Source organism: Rana temporaria, chromosome 3 (genome assembly GCF_905171775.1).
Source record: "Rana temporaria chromosome 3, aRanTem1.1, whole genome shotgun sequence".
NCBI lineage: Eukaryota > Metazoa > Chordata > Amphibia > Anura > Ranidae > Rana > Rana temporaria.
In genome coordinates, this window is record NC_053491.1 from 80,726,046 (window position 1) to 80,749,847 (window position 23,802).

A 23,802-nucleotide genomic window follows, 5' to 3' on the forward strand; every position below is an offset into this window, starting at 1 on the left:
TGTATATTCTAATCTAATATATACAGTATATATATATATATATATATATATATATATATATATATATATATATATATATATATATATATATATATATATATATATATACATACACAGACACACACACACACTTTTTTTGTATATTGTGTATTTAGTTGATTTCTATTTTATTCCTATATTCATTGTGTCTTAGTTTAACCACTTGCTGACCAGGCCTTTTCTGGAACTTTTTGTTTAGTTTTAAATTTGTATTTTTTGCAAAAAAAAATCTTAGAACCCCAAAATATTATATATATTTTTGCTTTTAGCAGAGACCCTAGAAAATAAAATGCTGATTGTTGCAATATTTTTTGTCACACTGTATTTGTGCAGTAATCTTTCAAACGCAATTTTGTTGTAAAAAATACACTTTAATGAATTTAAAAAACAAAACACAATAAATAGATACCTAACATGTCATGCTTTAAAACTGCACACGCCCGTGGAATGGCAACAAACAACGGTACTTAAAAATCTCAATAGGCAATGTTTTAAACATTTTTACAGGTTATCTGTATATAGTTAAAGAGGAGGTCACTAGAATGATTGCTCTTGCTCTAACAATTGTGGCGATACCTCACATGTGTGGTTTGAACAGCGTTTTCATATGCAGGCGCAATTTATGTATGCGTTTGGTTCTGCGCTCGAGAATGGAGGCATGTGGTGCTTTAATTTAATTTTTTTCTTATTTATTTTACTTTTTGTTTTTTTATTTTTACACTGTTCCTTATTTTTTTATTTGATCACTTTTATTCCTATTACGAAAAATGTAAACCTCCATTGAAATAGAAATAAGCATGACAGGTCCTTTTTATTGAGAGATCTGGGGTTGAAAAGATCCCCATATCTCTCATTTACCTTTAAAAGAAAAAGAAAAACAAAATTGGCATTTGGACTGTAAGTTAAAAAAAAAATTTGTTTATGCCCGAGAAGCAAAAGTGACGTCAGAGGCCGCCCCGGTCCTCAAAGGGCATATAGCTGAGTGGGGGCTATCTTGCCCTCACTTGACTTCCTGCCCAACAAATGGCAACATTGGATCGGTTCCAAGCTTACCGATGGCTCCGGAAAGCCCGGAAACAACCGGGAAGCAGCAGGAGGGGGGCACCTCTCCCACCGCCTGTTAAAGTGAACCTGCCGCGAATGCACCCGCGGGACCACTTTTATCCGATGTGGAATCGTCCATAGTAAACAATTATACTGGGGTTATGGCACATTAAGCATCAAAGCAATGACACATTTGTACTATGGGCTGGCTGTATAATATTGCACATACATATACACACTATATATATATATATATATATATATATATATATATATATATATATATATATATATATATATATATTGTAAGGGGTTAGCTCGGTAGCGGGGTGTGTGACCCCTTGGATGGGTTCACCACACACTGAATTTATACAGACAGGCAGTTGAAGACGGTTGAAAACAAAAATTTTGGTTTATTCTTTCATCTTGCTGGAAACAAGTGCAAACAGCATAAACAAAATCAAACATAAAATAAACCCTGGCCACTTTGGGCATCTACCTTCCACACTGGAACCTATCTATGGAGTCTGGCTCAGCCTAGTGCTGGGCAGACACTGCTGGTCATACAGCAGAAAAACAATAGTCTTTTGATTTTTATTACACAGAAAAATCAATCCTCTCCTCACCTCCTCAGAAGACTTTCAGTACTGCTCTCCTTACTCACAAAGCCTCAGGATGCAGCAAAACAGTGGTAATCCTCTGGATTACTTATAGAGGCCTTAATTACCGCATTCTGAACAGCTGGAGTCTTCCAACGCCCTTAAACCTTTTCTGGCTGCTTCTGCAGCCGACGCCTAATAGCAACTGGTGATTTGTCTAAACAAGGCAGAAATGTATGTCCCGTCTGTGACAACACCCACAGATTTACCTGACTTCCTGTCACAATATATAGTGCCTTGAAAAAGTATTCATACCCTTTGAAATATTTCACATTTTGTCATGTTACAGCCAAAAATATAAATGTATTTTACTGGCATTTTATGTGATAGACCAACACAAAGTGCCACATAATTGTGAAAATGATAAATTGTTTTCAAAATCTTTTTACAAATATCTGAAAAGTGTGGGGTGCATTTGTATTCAGCCCCCTTTACTCTTAAACCCCTAACTAAAATCTAGTGGATTGCCTTCAGACATCACCTAATTAGTAAATAGAGTCCACCTGTGTGTAATTTAATCTCAGTATAAATACAGCTGTTCTGTGAAGCTCTCAGAGGTTTGATAGAGAATCATAGTGAACAAACAGCATCATGAAGGCCAAGGAACACACCAGACAGGTCTCACAGAGCACTGTTCAATCCAGCATAAACAAAATGGAAAGAGTATGGCACAACTGCAAATCTACCAAGACATGGCCGTCCACCTAAACTGAAAGGCTGGGCAAGCTGAGCATTAATCAAAGAAGCGGCCAAGAGGCCCATGGCAACTCTGGAGGAGCTGAAGAGATCCATAACTCAGCTGGGAGAATCTGTCCACAGGACAACTATTAGTCAGGCACTCCACAAATCTGTCCTTTATGGAAGAGTGGCAAGAAGAAAGCCATAAGAAGTCCTATTTGCAGTTTGTGAGAAACCATGTTGGGGACACAGCAAACATGTGGAAGAAGGTGCTCTGGTCAAATGAGACCAAAATTCCACTTTATGGTCTAAAAGCAAAACGCTGTGTGTGGCAGAAAACTAACACTGCACATCACCCTGAACACACCATCCCCACCGTGAAACATAGTGATGGCAGTATCATGTTGCAGGGATTCTTTTTTTCAGCAGGGACAGGGAAGCTGGTCAGAGTTGATGGGAAGATGGATGGAGCCAAATACAGGGCAATCTTAGAAGAAAACTTGTTAGAGTCTGCAAAAGCCTTGAGACTGTAGCAGAAGTTCACCTTCCAGCAGGACAATGATCGTGAACAAACAGCCAGAGCTACAATGGAATGGTTTAGATTAAAGCATATTCATGTGTTAAAATGGCCAGTCAAAGTCCAGACCTAAATCCAATTGAAAATCTGTGGCAAGACTTGAAAATTGCTGTAAAAAGACGCTCTGCATTCATCTGACAGAGCTTTAGGTATTTTGGAAAGAAGAATGGACAAAAACGTCACTCTCTAGATGTGCAAAGCTGGTAGAGACATCCCCAAAAAGACTTGCAGCTGTAATTGCAGCAAAATGCGGTTCTATAAAGTATTGACTCAGGTTGGCTGAATACAAATACACGCCACACTTTTCACAGATTTATTTGTAAAAATTGAAAACCATTTATAATTTTTAAGTTAATTTACACTTCTCACGTAGGCATACTCTGTACAAATACACATACACCTGTTCAAATGTTATTTTGGCAATATGGGATTGGGTTCCCGGATTTACAGATGTCGATGAAACAGAATAGATCATTACCTACATCTCAAAGGGAAATTCAACTACTGAGCTACCGACTCACTCCTTCATTTTATTATCTTCCATCAGCTTTTTGTTAATGGTTGATGTACTATGGATTATTTTTAAGGCTAAAAATGAATAACATGAGAAATATAGATTTTGAGATACAATTTGGAGCGTTAAATTTGAAATTGTTACATTGAAGTCTTGATCCCAGAAGTAAATGAAAAGAAATAATTATGGGCAAAGGTGCAATCGTAACAGAGGTAGATAGTAAAAAGAAGGGGAGAAAATGACAGGACTGGTTCGTTTTCACATCTGATTACTCACTTATAGAAGATAAAATTAGGCAGGTTGTGTGAAATCACATTGTGCAATAAGATTCTGTGTTACATAAGAAAACAACGAATGTGCCAAAGATGTCTTTTAATAGGAACAATAGTTTGAGACAGAATTTGGCAAGGAGAATATACACTGTGGGCCAGATCCACAACGAGCGGGCGCAATGTAACTTTTCCGATTTAAGTTACACCGCCGCAAATTGCCCAAGTTAGTGCCCGATCCACAAAGCACTTACCTGGAAATTTGCGGCGGTGTATCCTAAATCAGTCCGGCGCAAGGCGGGCCAATTCAAATGGGGCGAGTCCCATTTAAATTAGGCGCGCTCCCGTGCCGGACGTACTGCGCATGGTTCCGACGCTATTTTCCCGACGTGCTTTGCGCGAAGTTACGTTGCACCGAGGTTTTGTGAATCGCGACGGGTAAAAAAGAGTTGCGGCGGGAAAAATAAAAAATGTAAAAAAAATTGACAGCGACGCGGGAAAGACGGGTATACTTTTACATGGTGTACTAACTTTACACTTTGTAAAAGCAGCCCTATCTTTGCGACGGCAAACTAACACTTACAGCGACTTCACAAAGGGAAAAACCTTTGTGGACCTCCATAAGTGCTAATTTGCATACCCGACGCTGGTTTACGACGAGAAATGCCCCCAGCGGCGGCCGCGTTACTGCATCCTAAGATCCGACAGTGTAAAACAATTACACATGTCGGATCTTAGGGATATCTATGCGTAACTGATTCTATGAATCAGCCGCATAGATACAAACAGGGATACGACGGCGAATCAGCAGATACACCGTCGTAACCCTTTTGTGGATCTGGCCCTATATTACCAAAAGTATTGGGACGCCTGCCTTTACACGCACATGAACTTTAATGGCATCCCAGTCTTAGTCCGGTCTGATGGATTTTTCCATCAGTTATCCGATGAAGATGACTGATGGTCAGTCGTGCCTACACACCATCGGTTAAAAAAACAATCGTGTCAGAACGCGGTCACGTAAACCACGTACGACGGCACTATAAAGGGGAAGTTCAAATCCAATGGCGCCACCCTTGGGGCTGCTTTAGCTGATTTTGTGTTAGTAAAAGACGATTCGTGCTTTTCTGTATGTTACAGCGTAATGAATGTGCTAGCTCCATAACGAACACTAGTTTTACCAGAAGGAGCGCTCCCGTCCCCTAATTTAGTCTGAGCATGCATGGATTTTTAACCGATGGACGTGCCTACAGACGATCGTTTTTTTTTCTATCGGATAGGTATCCATCAGATAATTTTAAAACAAGTTCCATTTTTTTAAACCAATGGATAAATAACCGATTGGGGCCCACACACGATCGGTTTGGTCTGATGAAAACGGTCTATCAGACTGCGGCATTAGGGTGAAGGGAACTCTTAAGGCATCAGCATACTAAGTGATTTTGGACAATTTCATGTCCCTAACTTTGTGGGAACAGTTTTGGGGATGGCCCCTTCCTGTTCCAACATGACTGCACACCAGTGCACAAAGTCAAGTCCATAACGACATGGATGAGAGAATTTGGGGTGGAGAAACTTTACTGGCCTACACAGAGTCCTGACCTCAATCCCATAGAAAATCTTTGGAATGAATTAGAGCGGAGACTGCGGGCCAGACCTTCTCATCCACATCAGTGCCTTACCTCACAAATGCACTTCTGGAAGAATGGTCAAACATTCCCATAGACACACTACTAAACCTTGTGGTCAGCCTTCCCAGAACAGTTGAAGATGTTAAAGCTGCAAAGGGTGGGCCAAATCAATATTGAACCATATGGACTAAGACTGGGATACCATTAAATTTCACGTGTGTGTAAAGGCAGGTGTCCCAATGCTTTTAGTAATATAGGGCCAGATTCACAAAAGAGATACGACGGCGTATCTCTGTGATCCGCCCGTCCTAACTATGCGGCTGATTTATAGAATCAGTTACGCATAGCTAGCCCTAAGATCCGAAAGGAGTAATTGACTTACACCGTCGGATCTGAGGATGCAATTCTAGGCCGGCCGCTAGGTGGCGATTCCATTGCGGTCGGCGCAGAATATGCAAATGACTAGTTACAGCGAAGTTCCGCACGTTCGTCGCAATTCCGTACATCGTCGCTAGTCGGTTTTTCCCATCGCAAAGTTACACCTGCTTTAACATGGCTTATCTTTAGATCAGCCATGTTAAAGTATGGCCGTCGTTCCCGCGTCGAATTTCAATTTTTTATTTTTTTTGCGTAAGACGTCCGGGAATACGAAACACCGTAACGCACATCGCAGTTAAAAAAAAACTTTGGGGCGCCGGAATTTCGCACAAAGCACGTCGGGAAATTTGAACACGGAGCATGCGCAGAACGTTCGGCGCGGGAACACTCCTAATTTAAATGGTGCCCGCCCCATTTGAATTAGGCGCGCTTGCGCCGAGCGCATTTACATTACACCGCCGCAAGTTTACAGGTAAGTGCTTTGTGAATCAGGCACTTACGCTGTACACTTTCGGCGGTGTAACGTAAATCAGATACGTTACGATGCCGCTGCGCAACATAAGTGTCTGTGAATCTGGCCCATAGTGTATAAAGAAATGAGGTCTATGGATGTATTGTCTAAAATGCACTCAGCTATGAATTTCAAATGCAGAAATTGCAGTATGTGTTGTCATATTGGAAAGTGGCGTGTTTATAACTTGTAGAACACAATTTCCTGAATTAGGTGTTACTGTTATTAGTTCTATATTGGAAAGACTATGCTAGTCCAAATCAAACAACACGAAAAATTAATTTATATGGGTATAGCAGCCCCATGTTTCATAGATCGTATCTGGGAAACACACAATGGCAATCCGAAATTTTTTTATTTATTTTTTGTAATAAACCTTTTCGAGAGGGCTGGGGTGTTATGATATTAAGTTATTATTATGAATAAAACCTTGTGGATCTCCTGCGTGATGTTCTATGAATTATATAAATAAACTTAACAAATATTTGCAGCTTTGATATTATTTACAAACATAATATTAATGCTGGTTTTAGAATAGTTTTTATGTACAGTGCCTTGAAAAAGTATTCACACCCCTTGAGATTTTCCACATTTTGTCATGTTACAACCAAAAGCGTAATTGTATGTTTTTGCAATTTTATGTGATAGACAGCAATTTTCAAGTCTTGCCACAGATTCTCAATTGGATTTAAGTCTGGACTTTGACTGGGCTCTGGCTGTATGTTTAGGTTCGTTGTCCTGCTGCAAGGTGTTCCTCTTCCCCAAGTCATTTTCAGCCTCTAACGTTTTTTTTTATAAGATTGCCCTGTAGTTGGCTGCTGAAGAAAAGTATCCCCACAGCATGATGTTGCCACCAGGTTTCACAGTGGGGATGGTGTGTTCAGGGTGATGTGCAGTGTTGGTTTTCCGCCACACAGCGTTTTGCTTTTAGGCCAAAAAGTTCAATTTTGGTCTCATCTGATCAAAACACCTTCTACCACGTTTGCTGGGTCCCCCACATGACTTCTCGCCAACTGCAAACAGGACTTCTTATGACTTTCTTTCAACAATGGCTTTTTTCTTGCCACTCTTTCATAAAAGACAAATTAGTGGAGTGAATGACTAATAGTTGTCCTGTGGACAGATTCTCCCACCTGAGCTGTGGATCTCTGCAGCTCCTCCAGAGTTACCATGGGCCTCTTGGCTGCTTCTCTGATTAATGCTCTCCTTGCCCGGCCTGTCAGTTTAGGCCATGTAGGCGGCCATGTCTTGATAAGTTTGCAGTTGTGCCATACTCTATCCATTTTCCAATGATGGAATGAACAGTGCTTCGTGAGATGTTCAAAGCTTGGGATATTTTTTTATAACCTAACCCTGCTTTAAACTTCTCCACAACTTCATCTGTGACCTGTCTTGTGTGTTCCTTGGCCTTTATGATGCTGTTTGTTCACTAAGGTTCTGTAACAAACCTCTGAGGGCTTAAAAGAACACCTGCATTTATTAAATTACACACAGATGGACTCTATTTACTAATTTGGTGAATTCTAAATGAAATTAGTTCCACTAGATTTTAGTTAGGGGTATCAGAATAAAGGAGGGCTGAATACAAATGCACGCCACACTTTTCACATTTTTTTTGTAAAGAATTTTGAAAAACATTTAGGCCCAGATTCACAAAGAGTTACGCCGGCGTATCAGTAGATCCGCCGACGTAACTCCGAATCTAAGCCCGTCGTATGTTTAAATGTATTCTCAAATTGAGATACACTTAAACATACCTAAGATACGACGGCCTACGCCGTCGTATCTAGGGTGCAATATTTATGCTGGCCGCTAGGTGGCGCTTCCATTGAGGTCGGCGTAGAATATGCAAATGAGTCGTTAAGCCGATTCACGAACGTACGCTTGCCCGTCGCAGTAAATTTACGCCGTTTCCGTAAGCGATGCGCGGTGTAAAGATAAACATGCCCCCTAGGTGGCGTATCCAATGTTAAGTATGGCCGTCGTTCCCGTGTCGCAATTTGAAAATTTTACGTCGTTTGCATAACTCGTCCGTGAATGGGGCTGGACGTCATTTACGCTCATGTCGAAACCAATGACGTCCTTGCGACGTCATTTAGCGCAATGCACGTCAGGAAATTTTAGGGACGGCGCATGCGCAGTACATTCGGCGCGGGAACGCGCCTAATTTAAATGATCCACGCCCCCTACCCGGCTCATTTGAATTAGGCGGGCTTGCGCCGGGGGATTTACGCTACGCCGCCGCAACTTTACAGGCAAGTGCTTTGTGAATCAAGCACTTGCCCGTAAAACTTGCGACGGCGTAACGTAAATGAGATACGTTACGCCGCCGCAGAGATGCAGCGATCTACAAGAATCTGCCCCTTATTATTTTCCTGCCACACTTTTCACATATTTTTTTGTAAAGAATTTTGAAAAACATTTATTATTTTCCTTCCTCTTCACAATTATGTGGCACTTTGTGTTGGTCTATCACATAAAATCCCAAATAAAATAAATGTACGTTTTTGGTTGTAACATGATAAAATGTGGAAAATTTTAAGGGGTATGAATATTTTTTCAAGGCACTGTATATCCACGTTATTATGGTATACATGACTATTGGGACTCGTTAAGTAATACACCTGCAGAGTTCAATTAGGATGCTGTCAGTAAGTGTACATACGGTACCAATGCCTGCAACAATGGCTCACATATGAAACAGCTGTAGGTATAGGTTGCTTTGATTGTATATGTGGTTTAAAGCTTAATAGGATATGAATTTTGCTACAAAGCATGCTACCTCCATCATTGTGCTGTGTGAAGTCTGTACATATGCTGTCAGGTCTGAGCATTGTAGGATGGATTGATGTTTAATGTTAGATGTCACATCAGGCAGCTAAGGCCCTGGCTTCAGTTACACCTTTATATCTGTACACTGAGGAATGAGTTAGTTTGTCTCCCTTCATATATTATAAAGGACCTTCAAAAATAAGTCAGTAATGACAAACCTATATTTCTAGCCTGACAAATTTCCCTTAATTTATTGTACCCTACAAAATACATGGTTCAACAGGATACTCGTTATCTTGATATAATGATTTTTCTTTTGTCATTATAACTATGTAAGGCAGTCTGTAATGTGTGTCTGGAGACATCATGGTTGTGAAAGTTTTCTATGTGGTCAAACGCATAAAGTATTAAAAAGAACATATCCGTTTCGCTTCGATAAAGCGGACCCAACTCAAGCGCAATGCCCCTGGTGCTCCCTGCCTCGCCCCACATTGTTACACCGTCTCTGGGACTGTACAGCTATCTCCAAATTTTGTAATTGCCCACATCTGCGATATCAACAACACTAGGATACCGAAGGATCGTTTATTGTGCTTGTTTGACTACACACCACCAGCATCCTCTACAACCGCAGTGGCACCCCTCAATATTCCACAATGGGCCCATTTGTGCCTCCTAGTTGCACGCAGAACTATTATGTCCCACTGGATCTCACCAACGCAGCCTATGCTAGGGGAAGTGAAAAGAACTATGCTATCGCTCTTCTATTTGGAGAGGCTTGACACTATTACGCTAAACTTTCGCTCTACCTCACGCTTTTTCACGAGATGGCGTACCTATATTGAGGCCACAATAACCCAGAAAATCCTGCAATTCTGCAAGAAGTCATGCAACCATTCCGCTATACCGACTGGTATTTGAGAAGAGATCTCACCAACTCGCTGGGCCACCTCAAGGTCTCTGATCTATCTGACCCATCTGCCTTTCGGCCACCGTAGAACGACCATAGATTCTTGGAGCCCCTTGACTTCCATGACTCTCCTAGACTTACAGCCAATTAACCCCGTAGCTGTGCTAGCTATGGTTAGACCACTAATATCTGTACCATGCTTCTTCTCACGAAGGTATTACTACTACTGTTTTTGTTATTGTAGTATAAGTCATCACTTTCGATTGTCTGTCATACTGTTTTGTTATATTGCATATTTACAACTGCTCTGGGTTTGTTTTTGCCCTGTATGATTGTACTATGAAAATCCGAATAAAAATATAAAAAAAAAAAAAAAAAAAAAGAACAAATGAAAGCACAATTAGCATCTATAGCAGGGGTGGGCAATTATTTTTTCCATGGGGCCACATGAGAAACTAAAAATATTTTGGAGGGCCGGGCCAAAAGGCTAAACTCAATACTGCATAAAATCAATTGTATTTCTTTATAAAAAGCAGTAAATATCATTGTTGGACAACTGGTACGAGTACTTGTTATAGACATGGCACAGGAGGGGGACAGAGGCTGGGGACATGGCACAGGAGGGGGACAGAGGCTGGGGACATGGCACAGGAGGGGGACAAAGGCTGGGGACATGGCACAGGAGGGGGACAGAGGCTGGGGACATGACACAGGAGGGGGACAGACGCTGGGGACATGACACAGGAGGGGGACAGACGCTGGGGACAGGCAGCCACTGTTTAATCAATAACAATTGATTAAACAGTGGCTGCATGTGATGGCACAGTGGCTGCGTGTGATGGCACAATGGTTGCGTTTGATGGGCACAGTGGCGACAATTGATGGCACAGTGGCTGCGTTTGATGGCATGGCACAGTGGCGACAATTGATGGCACAGTGGCTGCGTTTGATGGCATGGCACAGTGGCGACAATTGATGGCACAGTGGCTGCGTTTGATGGCATGGCACAGTGGCTGTGTTTGATTGCACAGTGGCTGCATTTGATGGCATGTCACAGTGGTGACAATTGATGGCACAGTGGCTGCGTTTGATGGCATGGCACAGTGGCGACAATTGATGGCACAGTGGCTGCGTTTGATGGCATGGCACAGTGGCGACAATTGATGGCACAGTGGCTGCGTTTGATGGCATGGCACAGTGGCTGTGTTTGATTGCACAGTGGCTGCGTTTGATGGCATGTCATAGTGGTGACAATTGATGGGCCCAGTGGCTGCCTGCATATGATGGGCACAGTGAGGCTTCAATTTTTTTGTTTGTTTTTTCGTTTGCGCCCCCCCCCCCAAAAAAAAAAATTTGAGCACCAGCCGCAGGCCACTGGACAAACTAATGCAGACAGACAGTACCATGAGGAAGTAAAAGCTGCCCAGGCCCCAGGCCCCCAGCACACATGCCACAGCTATACTTACTTTTCTTTCAGTGTCTGAGAGGCTGGCTCACACTGTCAGTCAGACTCAGTCAGGTCGGTGGTCGGCCACACTCAGCACAGTCAGCACTGCAGCTCTCTCACCTCCTTGTCCACTCCTCAGGCCTCAACCCCACACTTCCCTGAGTTCCCTCACGCTGTGGACTCGAGATGGGCGGACGCAATTTGCAATTTGGCGCGGAGGCGCGCTGTGAATGCTGGGGCGGCCGCGGCGTCCTCGGCTCCTCCTCCTGATGTCCTGATCACTCTGCTTGCTAGGTGCCGGTCGCCGCGGTCGGCATCACTCTGCTCTCCGCCGCAGCGCTAGTATTATAACTTTCTGCCGCCGGAATTTGCCGCTCCCTCCTAGGTGCCGCCTGGTACCAATGGTCCCATTGGGTCCCATGGACGGGCCGGCTCTGGCCCGGAGCACTCGCCCCTCCCGCCCCTGCCTTGTAACGGCCCTGCCTACTGTTATCACTGCGGCGGGGAACATTACAGACAGCGTTCGTTTGAACAGCTGTTTTCCCCGCTGCGCATAGACACTCCCCCTTGGACGTATCTGTCCAATCGCGAGCAAGGGGGAGTGTCTATGTGACTCCCCCTTGCTCGCGATTGGACAGATCCGTCCAAGGGGGAGTGTCTATGCGCGGCGGGGAAAACAGCTGTTCAAACGAACGCTGTCTGTAATGTTCCCCGCCGCGGTGATTAACGTGGCAGCTGCGGCGGCGGCGGGGGGGCCGGATTAAAAGGTCCGCCGGGCCGTATACGGCCCGCGGGCCGTAGTTTGCCCAGGTCTGATCTATAGGATATTCAGGGGTGTCAAACTGACGTCCCTCCAGCTGTTGCGAAACTACAAGTCCCATCATGCCTCTGCCTGTGAGAGGCATGCTTGTAACTGTTAGCCTTGCAATGCCTCATGGGACTTGTAGTTTTGCAACTGCTGGAGGGATGCCAGTTTGACACCCCTGGGATAGATAGTCCTTTAATCACAGCACAATAAGTCATCATAAATAAAAAGATTGTCTGGCACATATCTGCATTTTACGTATAAGAAAGACAAATCCTATTGCTGATTTCTTTTTTCATAAATCCTGTAATTCAGAATGCTATTGTGTTAGAATGAGAAAAAAAGACTGGAAAAGTAGATGATGTAGAGCTTAGAGGTAGTTTAAGGTAATCTGTGCTTATCTTGGAGCTCACATGGAATCACAGGGCATGAAGGAAACTTTATTAGCTGCACATTTTTTAATACAGATGGATGCAGCTTTATGAACAAAATAAGCTGAAAATGTTGTCCTGACTATAAAACATATTCCAGTGAAAGTGTCTGTGTAGCCTGCTGCAACCAGATAGATTCTATCTGTCATTTCTGGTGCAGGTTACAAAGCGGAAATACGTCTATAATTGATCACAGTATTCTAAAAGTCATTTTCTCTTACTAAACTTCTTATCATTGAGCAAAATTCAAACCATTGTTGAATATCTTCATGCAGATTCCCATTGCATGCCCCGAAACTGCTTTAACCACTTCAATACAGGGCATTTTCACCCCCTTCCTGCCCAGACCAATTTTTAGTTTTCAGCACTGTTGCACTTTGAATGACAATTGCGCGGTCATGCAACACTGTATCCAAATGAAATCTTTGGGCTAGATTCAGAAAGAATTTACGTCTGCGTATCTATTGATACGCCGCGTAAATTCAAAGCTGCGCCGACGTATCTTCTTTCTGTATTCAGAAAGCAATATACACCGAAATTAGGCTAAGATCCGACTGGCGTAAGTCTCTTACGCTGTCAAATCTTAGTTGCATATTTACGCTGGCCACTAGGTGGCGCTTCCGTCGGTTTACGCAAGGAATATGGTAATTAGGTAGATACGCCGATTCAGAAACCTTCGTCCGCCCGGCGCATTTTTTTTATGTTGTTTACATTAGGCTTTTTCCGGCGTAAAGTTACCCCTGCTATATGAGGCGTATCCTATGTTAAGTATGGACGTCGTTCCCGTGTCGAATTTTGAAAATGTTACGTCGTTTGCGTAAGTCGTTCGCGAATAGGGCTGTACGTAAGTTACGTTCACGTCTAAAGCATTGACAATTTGCGGCGTAATTTTGCACATGCGCTGTTCCTGAAAGAATCCCAGTGCGCATGCTCGAAATTACGCTGCAAATCGTCAATGCTTTAGACGTGAACGTAACTTACGTACAGCCCTATTCGCGAACGACTTACGCAAACGACGTAAAATTTTCAAAATTCGACACGGGAATGACATTCGTAAAAAACGTCAAATACGTGGGGTCACAATTAATTTATATAAAACACGCCCACATCATCCACATTTGAATTAGGCGGGCTTACGCCGGACCACATACGCTACGCCGACGTAACTTAGGGCGCAATTTCTTTATGAATACGGAACTTGCGCCCGGGCTATCTGAATCTAGCCCTTTATGTTTTTTTTTCCCCACAAATAGAGCTTTCGTTTGGTAGTATTTGATCACCTCTGCGGTTTTAATTGTTTGCGCTACAAACAAAAGAAGAGCGACGATTTTGAAAAAAAATATGTTTTTACTTTTTGATTTAATAAATATAAAAAAAAAAGAGCGACGATTTTGAAAAAAAATATGTTTTTACTTTTTGATTTAATAAATATAAAAAAAAAAATCCTCAGTTTAGGCCGATACGTATTCTTCTACATATTTTTGGTAAAAAAATCGCAATAAGCGTATATTGGTTTGTTTTGCGCAAAAGTTATAGCGTCTACAAAATAGGGGATAGATTTATGGCATTTTTATTTTTTTACTAGTAATGGCAGTGATCTGCGACCACCATGACCGTGACATTGCGACGGACGTATCGGACACCTTTGACACGTTTTTTGGACCATTCACATTTATACTGTGATTAGTGCTATAAAACTGCACTGATTATTGTGAAATGTGACTGGCAGGGAAGGGGTTAACACTAGGGGGGCGGGGAAGGGGTTTAATATGTTCCCTAGGAAGTGCTTCTAACTGTAGGGAGAGGGGACTCACAAGGGGAGGAGACTGATGTGTGTTCCGCTGTACTGGGAACACACATCGGTCTCCTCTCCTCTGACAGGACCTGGATCTGTGTGTTTACACACACAGATCCACAGTCCTCCCGTGATCGCGGGCAACCGGCGGATATCGCGGCCGCCGGGCACGCATAACGGGTCCCGAGCGATGCGGCGGGCGCGCGCGCTCTCGGCCCCTAGATGGCGGGAATCTCAGGACATCATATGATATCCACCCGGAGGGAGAGAAGGTTCAGGCCGACGTCATTTTACAATGACTCAGTAAGGAACTGGTTAAGTAACCAATATCAACCAAAACTGTCCTTAAACAACAATGAAAGGTGCTACTACCCCAGATTAATAAAACTCCTCCTGAGCTGTCGGGTGCAGGATATCCAGTTGCTCAGCTGCCAAAGTGATAAATGGATAAAGGACAATCCGCAACTCCATACATGCTCTTTAAACCAGTCCGAATTTCTTATATCTTCATAAGGATAAAAATACAGCAGAGGTATACGCTTTTTAGCCGCAAAGACCAGTATCCTGTCCCCCCTGCCCCCCAAAAGGTGCCAATTGTGGCACCAGAGGGGGGGTGGAATCAGATGACCGAAAGTTTCACTTTTGGGTGGAACTCCGCTTTAAAGTGCATGTAAAGCCAAAACCTTTACGTTTAAGATAGGGTAGAGAAAAGTTAAAATCACTATCATATTATTTTTTTCTGTCTGTGTCCCACTGAGGATATTTTCTTTCATTTCCTATCCATCCTGTTACAACAGTAAATGAGAGGAAATCTCATGAAAGTGATTAAATTCCCATTTTACAGTGCTGCCACCAGAACAGGTGATCCACATGTGAGATTCTCTTCTTGCTTTAGACCACACTGGGGCATTTTTCAGGCACTTTGGCAAAAAAAAAAGGCGCCTGAAAGAAGCCTTATCTGCAATCCCAATGTGAAAGCCTGAATACTTTCAGAGCCCTTTCACACTGCCAGTGCCTGAAAAATGCTGGTAAAGCTCCGCTAAGACCCCTTTCACACCGGGGCGTTTTTCAGGCGCTTTGGTGTTAAAAAAAGCGCCTTAATGGGAAGGGGCGCTTTAGGAGCGGTGTATACACTGCTCCTAAAGCGCTGCAAAGAAGCTGCTTCTGCCACACCTTACCCCTAACCTGAAACAGATAAACTAAACAGAACCTTGTTACAGTACTCAAAAACATCAAGTAGAACATATAAGTCCAGGGCTCACAGTTCAATGCTGCTGAGAACAGTCATAACATCAGCACTGCTGTCTGTAGCACTGAGGAAAATAAATGCTTGTCACTTAGCCAGTCAACAGACAGACAGCTGAGAAAAGGGTATATATGCATTAAAAAAATTAAAACTCCATGTAGTGGGAGGACTGGATGGTAGGACTGGATCTTATACAGTGGAACCTCGGATTACGAGCATAATCCGTTCCAGGAGAATGCTCGTAATCCAAAGTACTCGCATATCAAAGCAAATCAACGAAAATAATTAGTTCCGCATTGACTTCAATGGCATGCAATACCGCATGTGGCCATAGGCAGGGGGGGCACCGGAGGGCCTCGGAAATGGCCGGAAAGGCCCGTGGACAGTTTGTCTGACCTTGGCAAACTTTGGAAAGATTCCATTCCCGAGCCTTCCGTGGTTTGCCGATGTCAGCCAAGCTGTCCTCAGGCTTTCCGAGCGGCGACGATTGGTGCCAATTCAGCTCCGGCACCCCCCCCCCAACTCAGGCCAAACGCGGTACTGCACACCGCTTTAGCCGGAATCCTGCTCGTTTTACGAGACAACACTTGCAAACCGAGTCAGGATATTTTAAAATACAGTGCTCATATCGCGAAACACTCGTAATCCGAGGTTCCACTCTACAGAAATGGAAAAGGCTTTAAACAGTACATGTTCACTTTAAACATTCCATTTCTATCCTGAACATAGTTACTTTCCTGCAGCTTTTTTGCATTCCACCATGTTTGCAAACTATTTATCCTACAACCTAGGATGGCTTATGGTGCGTGTCACCACAGGGTATGCCATTTACTAGGACAATTTATATAGCATCATACAGCGTATAGGGGGAAGCAAATGTCTCCATGGAAAGAACATAACTTATTTTACTAGTAATTCAATACAAATAATGTACTTACATCCTCTGATTCGAAGACATGGCAGATCATCTTGTACTGCTTCTTTCCCTCCTGAGCACCTGGTGTGGTTTCTATACAATCTTGAGATGCAGTTCTTGGCATTCTGCGTCTTGCCATCAAGACAACAATGTTACCAATGTCAGCAATGTATGAGATTGTCCGTAGCGCATGGTCCATCATTGTTTCCTGTAAATAAAAGCACAAATGTTGATAACACATACTGTACTTTCTGCAATCTAGTTTACACATCCGTAAATCTAAATACATGCAACTATAAATCCTCACAGTCTCAATTAAATATGGAGCCTTTCGACAAACCTCAATCTACACTAAAGCCATAAAATGTGAATACATACAGTAAGTATACAAGTGCATTTCTCTATATGATAACTTGAATTATATATTTGTAGGGATTGTCTGCTACCTTGCGATCTCTTTTACACTCCTAACCGCGTCCCTAAGGGCCTATGTTGGTGGGCTTTTATTCGCTTCAACTTTGCATTTTCATGCATGTGAATGCAAAATCTACTTGCAGCAGGTCAAATACAGGTCAGAAGGAGGTCAACTGAAGGACAAAAGACCTGTCAATAAATTGTGAATGAACTCAGAAGTGTCTAAAATGGATACCATTGACACAAGGCTAAACTTCATCTACACAGGCCCTACCTCATGCACACATGGCATTAGAAAAAACAAGCTGCAAAGCCACTACCAACGGCAGGAAAAAGTGGCTGTAAAAATGCATCTTTACTAGATTTTTGCATTGGCGTTAATGCGCATTTAGCCACCCTAGCTTTTAGCAGCGTTTCTCTGCCTCTATTCAAAAATCAATGGTTTCCTATGAGAGCCCATTGATTTGATGAGTGGAAGTCACATCCAAGTCGCATCATAATAATCCGACTTGTGGTGCGACTTGTGCTCTGAGGATCTTGAAAGGGAACCCCTTGCCAAAATGAAAAAAAAAGGCGTGGGGTTCCCCCCAAGACCATAGCAGACCCTTCGGTCTGCTATGGATCTTGAGGGGAACCCCCACTCCAAAAAAAGCTCCCCCCCAAAATCCATACCAGACCCTTATCCGAGCAAGCAACCTGGCAGGTCAGGAAAGGGGGGGCAAGAGAGCAATACCAGGCCATGTGCCCTCAACATGGGGGGTGGGTGCTTTGAGGCAGGGGGGTGCTCTACACCCCCCACACCAAATCACCTTGTCCCCATGTTGATGGGAACAAGGGTCTCTTCCCGACAAATCTGGGCAGTGGTTGTGGGGGTCTGCGGGAAGCTTGCTTATCTGAATATGAAAAGCCCCCTTTAAGGAGAGGGCCCCCAGATCCCGGCCCCCCACCCAAAAAGATGTAAAACAGTACTTCTCCCCTCTCCGGTTCTTCTCCCTCTCCATGTTGAGGACGTGTGGCCTGGTATGGTCCAGGAGGGCGGGCGCTTGCTCGTCTGATCTGCTGATAAGGGTCTGGTATGGATTTGGGGGGGCTCTGCTGAAGGAGGGAGAAGTATAGGAGAGGGGAGAAGACATCACCAGAGAGGGGAGAAGACATTGCCTGAGAGGGGAGAAGACATTGTCTGAGAGGGGAGAAGACACGTTGGAGCTGCTTTAATACAGCAAAAACCTGTGTACTGTTTTTATTTATTTTTGACATCTTTTTGGGTGAATGAGTAGGGGTACAATATACCCCTTATTCATTTACACAGGGTGTGGGGGGCTGGTATCTGGGAGCCCCTTCCTTAAAGGGGGCTTCCAAATTCTGATAAGGCCCCTGCCCGCAGAACCCCACAACCATCGCCCAGGGTTGTGGGGAAGAGGCCCTTGTCCCAAGGACCTCCATGTCAACATGGTGCTTTGGGATGGGAAGAGCACAGAGCACCCCTGCCGCAAAGCACCCACACCTTCATGTTGAGGGCATGTGGCTGATATGGTCCTCCCACTCTTTTCTGACATGCCAGGCTGCATGCTTGGGTAAGGGTCCGGTATGGATTTTGGGGGGACCCCAAGCTGTTTTTTTTTTTTTGCTGCTGGGGTACCCCTTAAAATCCATACCAGAATGAAGGGTCTGGTATGGTCTCAGGGGTAACCCTGTGCTGTTTTTTCTTCCATTTTGGCGAGGGGTTCCCCTTCAAGAACTTCAGAGCACAAGTCGCAACACAAGTCAGATGATCATGATCTGACTTGGATGTGACTTCTATTAAAATCAACCGACTCTTATTGGGAACCATCAATTTTGACATTTAAAAAAAATAAATGCTTGACGCAGCTTAATGCTGTGTGCAGCGTTCAGCCACGTTTAGCAGCCTGTAGCAGCGTCAGACGTTTTTATAGCAGTAACAGCGATCCTCAGAACGTGCTGGCCCTGGGGTTTATTGCAGTTTGAAATCGCCTATGCCATGTACTCCTCCTAAAAGCCTGTATGTGCATGAGGCCATAGAATAACATGAAGAGGCATTTTTAAGGTGCAAAAAAAAAAGTCTAACCTGGGTAAAAGCAGCTGTAAAAACACCCCGTGTGCATGAGGCCTTAAAGGGCATATGGCCAGGCTTTGGACACTGATATACCTACACATTCTAACAAGCAGTAATATCATGACAGACAACTTTCAGGAGATAAGGAATACTTACCTCAAGTGCTTCCCACTTCACCAGAACTGTGTTTTCTGCCCCCCCCCCCTCGCAGATACTCGCAGATTTCCGCCATCATTTCCGTTTGATTGGAGTGGCGTTCAGCAGCCAGGAAGCACGAAAGGAAAGCATTTACTTTTTGCTTGCTGGTAGTGTGACTTTAATGAAAAATCTCTCCCTTTTAATTTTTTTTACATTTTTTAATGTGCAGATTTATTTTCTTTGGGCCATATTCAGGTACGACTTACGCCGACGTATCTTCTTATATGCCGCGTAAGTCCACGGATGCGCCGTCGTATCTATGCGCCGTATTCTTGAAACCAGATACGCCTGAATTCTGGCTCCATCCGACCGACGTAAGTCTCCTACGCCGTCGTATCTTGGGTGCATATTTACGCTGGCCGCTAGGGGCGCTTCCATTGATTTACGATTCACGAACGTACTTGCGCCCATCGCAGTAAGCTACGCCGTTTACGAAAGGCGTACGTCCGGCGTAACGTTATCCCCCATAAAGCAGGGGTAAGTCTTGTTAGGGTATAGACGTCGGAACAGCCGTCGGATTTTATGTTGTTTACGTAAGGCGTACGTGAATGGGGCTGGGCGTAGGTTACGTTCACGTCGAAAGCATTGAGCCGACGTATCTTAGGGAGTATATGCGACGTGATTCTGAGCATGCGCGCGCATGCGCCGTTCTTTCGGGAATTCATTTACATGGGGTCACGGCTAATTTTAATACAACATGCCCACTACCTTCCTAATTTGAATTAGGCGGGCTTACGCCGGCCCATTTACGCTAACGTAACTTAGGGAGCAAGTGGTTTGTGAATACTGCTCTTGCCTCTCTATGTTACGTTGGCGTAGCGCATATGAGATGCGCTACGCCCGCACAAAAATACGCCGCTGTCTCTGAATCTGGCCCTTTATCTTTATATCATCCAATGTATCTGCCCTTCCCCTCCATTCCCTTATGAAGTATACTAAGTCCACCTTCTCACTGGACTGGCCTGACCTTATGGCTTTGGATTTCCCAACATTGAGAGCTACGTTCTGTGCTGAAGAGAAGCTTATCTAGCCTGAAGGACTTTGTTTTCATTATAAAACCTCCCCACTATTTCCAAACAGTTTACATTACTGTTATATTGTAAGGTATGACTTTCACATTCTTATATTTTTTTTATGTCAGGGAACCAGCAAGAGTGTAGTGTAGATGAGGAGATTATGTGGCCGGGAAATATCCTATCTTTCCTCAGCAGGCAGAGAACAGGTATAAATCACTGTGTTATCTCCCTAGCAGCTCCCACTGCTTTTATTTTCTCTTGGTTTGCTAACTGTGGCCTTTGTGTCCCTTTGATGCTTTCTCTCTCAATATTAGGAGAACACTGACATTCATGTACCTGCAAATATGTTCAGATTATCTGAAGGCTAGAATGGAACCTAATGTGTTTATACAATTCATTGTGGACAGATGTATTATGGATGTCACAGTGGAGGTAAAAATGCAACATTTTTGAATACTGATATCTTACCATCACACAGGCAAGATATATTTGTGCAGACTTTTACAGCAAGGTAAATCCACTATACATGTGATATGGCATATATTTTATCTGGCTGAGGCAAAACAGCATCCGCTGTTGTTTTTTACTAGCTGAGAACGAAGCTGTATTTATCACAGAGACTCTTGTAAACAACTATCTTGCACAAAAGGGTAATCGGGGTGACATCAATACACAAAGACTAGGTCTGGTTTATATGTTTTTATCTTTTGTGCTTGCTTGTTTAAATTTGGCAATAAAGCTCAATGCGAGGAAACAGACTGAGCTGACTGAACCAGGAGTCACGACTCTGCAGTTCTAATAATATGTATCCATCTCCTCCTATTTTCAGAGAACCACACTAGCGAGAGATAGTGAGCAATGGTCTCCCCTTTCCCTGAGGTCGCAGAATCCTAAAGCCTCGTACACACGACCGGGAATCCCGTTGGGGAAAAAAAAACGTTGGTTTTCCCAATGGGATTCCTGGCAGGCTTGCCCTGAAATGCCGTGTATACACGCGGCCACACAAAATCCCACCATTCTTTTGAAAGGCAAGAACGCGGTGACATCATTGAATACGACAAGCCCGTGTTTTGTCACATTTGATTCCGTCGCCGCCATCGCCATCGCTACACCCCACACTATTGTTGTATGCTACCGTACATGCGTCAAAGTGTTATCGAGCATGAGCGGTTTTTCTACCCTGCAGGTAAGCATACAGACGACCGGTTTCCTCGGCAGGAAACACTCTGCCGGGAAACCCAACAGGAAAATAGAGAGCAGGTTCTCTATTTTCCCATCGGGATTCCTGGCTGTTTTCCTGACGTGAAAACTGCTAGGGAGCATACACACGGACGGGATTCCCGGCCAAATGCTCTCCCGGCAGTTTTCCTGCTGGGAAAAACGGTCGTGTGTACAAGGCTTTATACTCTCCTTATTTACTCCTTTGATGACTGATATGTTTCCACTAGGAATATGTGGAGTCATTTTACCAAATTAGCCTGTGTCTAAATTTATTCTAAATTATCCTAAAATGTAGTCAGATAGACTGCCTTAGCAACATTTTCTTTTTAAAAAATCATATGTTTTAGGTCTCTAATAAAGCCATGCAATTGTCAGTATTGGTATAGCAATTCTGCCTGCAGCAAGATATCTATTAGTCGGATTTGACCACAAGATGTAAATTTACAGTTTTGCAGAAACTAGAAAACTGCTTAACTTTATTAAAACTTCCCATCATTCTTCAGTCCAAGAAAAGGAAGCAGATTATGGGAGTTCATACTCCTTCTTAGGCCCCGTACACACGACCGAACATGTCTGCTGAAACTGGTCCGCAGACCAGTTTCAGCGGACATGTTCGGTCGTCTGTACGTCCAACCGGACAATTTTCCAGCGGATCGGACAGGTTTACAGCGGACAAATGTTTCTTAGCATGCTAAGAAACATGTCCGCTGGAAGCCTGTCCGTCAGTCATGTTCGGTCGTCTGTACAGACTCACCAGACATGTCCGCTCGGCCAAAAGCCCTCGCATGTGTCGAAGTGATTCGACGCATGCGTAGAAGCATTGACCTTCCAGGGCCGCGCACGTCGCCGCGTCATCATCGCGGCGACGGCGCGGGCACGTCACCTTGTATCGTGTCTGCGCGGATTTCTGTTTGATGGTGTGTACAACCATCAGACAGAAATCTCCGGGCGGACATGTCCGATGAAAACAGTCCGGCGGACTTATTCTGTTTATTCATTTTCTAACGAATTCCAACTTTTCAGAACGATTAGAATTTGGACCTATAGAAAAACGATTGACCGATTTGAATTTTGTGTGAAGAATAGTTACTTGTGAAGCCTCATCATCTGTCAGCTGGCTTCCTCACTGACTAATGAATGTAAAGAAAAGAATGCCGGCAATAGCGCAGGGTCCCCCCTTAAAATCCATAACAGACCCTTATCCGAGCATACAGCCCAGCAGGTCAGGAAAGGTGCTGGACGAGCGAGTGCGCCCCCTCCTGAACCATACCAGGCCACATACCCTCAACATGGGGGGTGGGTGCTCTGCCCACCACCCCAAAGTGCCTTATCCCCACATACGTGGCCAGTGGTTGTGGGGGTCTGCGGGCAGGGGGCTTATCAGGATCTGGAAACCCCCCATGTGAATGAGTATCGGGTACCCATTATCCCTTCACCAAAAAAGTGTCAAAGTGTAATAAAAACACAGAGACAGTTTTTGACAAATCCTTTATTTAAAAAAAAAAAAAAGCAGTGTCCTCCGATGTAGATCCATCGTCAATCAAGCCACCCGCCGCACCTGGAAAAAAAAGATGCTCTCGTCGACGCAAAGACTGGCTGCCTACTGCAGGCTAAGCCGTTTGACATTTCTTATATAGGTAAGGGGTGAGGCCATCTGGCTACGTCACCTGGTGGCACCCCCCCCCCCTTCTGACGTCACAAATATTCTCAGAATAACCAAAAATGTGTCTGAATTTGTATTCGGACCGAAACAAATTGCACATGTCTACTTGACCCTCACACTAAACCCAATCCTTTGTTTTCTGACAAAGCCATATGATCACAAGGTCAGTTCTGATATGGTAATCACTTGGCTTTGTTTATAAACAAAGCCAATTATCTCCAACACTGCACTGAAGATAACAAATTTTGTTTATCTTAAAGTGTGGATCAGCACTGGGATCTTTAAGAAATCTATATAGTCCAAAAGGTTTATGTGGGTTGTATGAAGACATTGAATTGCAACCACTGACTCAGACCTGGTATTTCAGTTTTTAAGGGAATTTCATCGTAGAATGTTCAGCTAACTGTGGGATAAGGTCTAATATTTGGGAAACCCTAAGGCCCCGTACACACGAGAGGATCTATCCGCTGGAATTGATCTGCGGATCAGTTCCAGCGGATAGATCCCCTGGTGTGTACAATCCAGCGGATCTGTTTCCGCAGATTTTTATCCCCTGGGATGGATTTCAAGCGGATAAAAATTTGAAGACATGCT

General features: G+C 43.9%; 1 protein-coding gene across 3 annotated transcripts in view; it reads right to left on the bottom strand.

The window, feature by feature from the left end:
• Window positions 1-23,802, bottom strand: part of APBA2 (amyloid beta precursor protein binding family A member 2) — a 570,259-nt gene that overhangs the window by 117,760 nt on the left and 428,697 nt on the right. For all 3 annotated transcript variants that reach the window (XM_040342812.1, XM_040342811.1, XM_040342810.1), the window contains one exon: window positions 16,645-16,830. In XM_040342812.1, coding sequence (XP_040198746.1) covers window positions 16,645-16,830 — 186 coding nt within the window. The remainder of the gene's footprint in view (window positions 1-16,644; window positions 16,831-23,802) is intronic.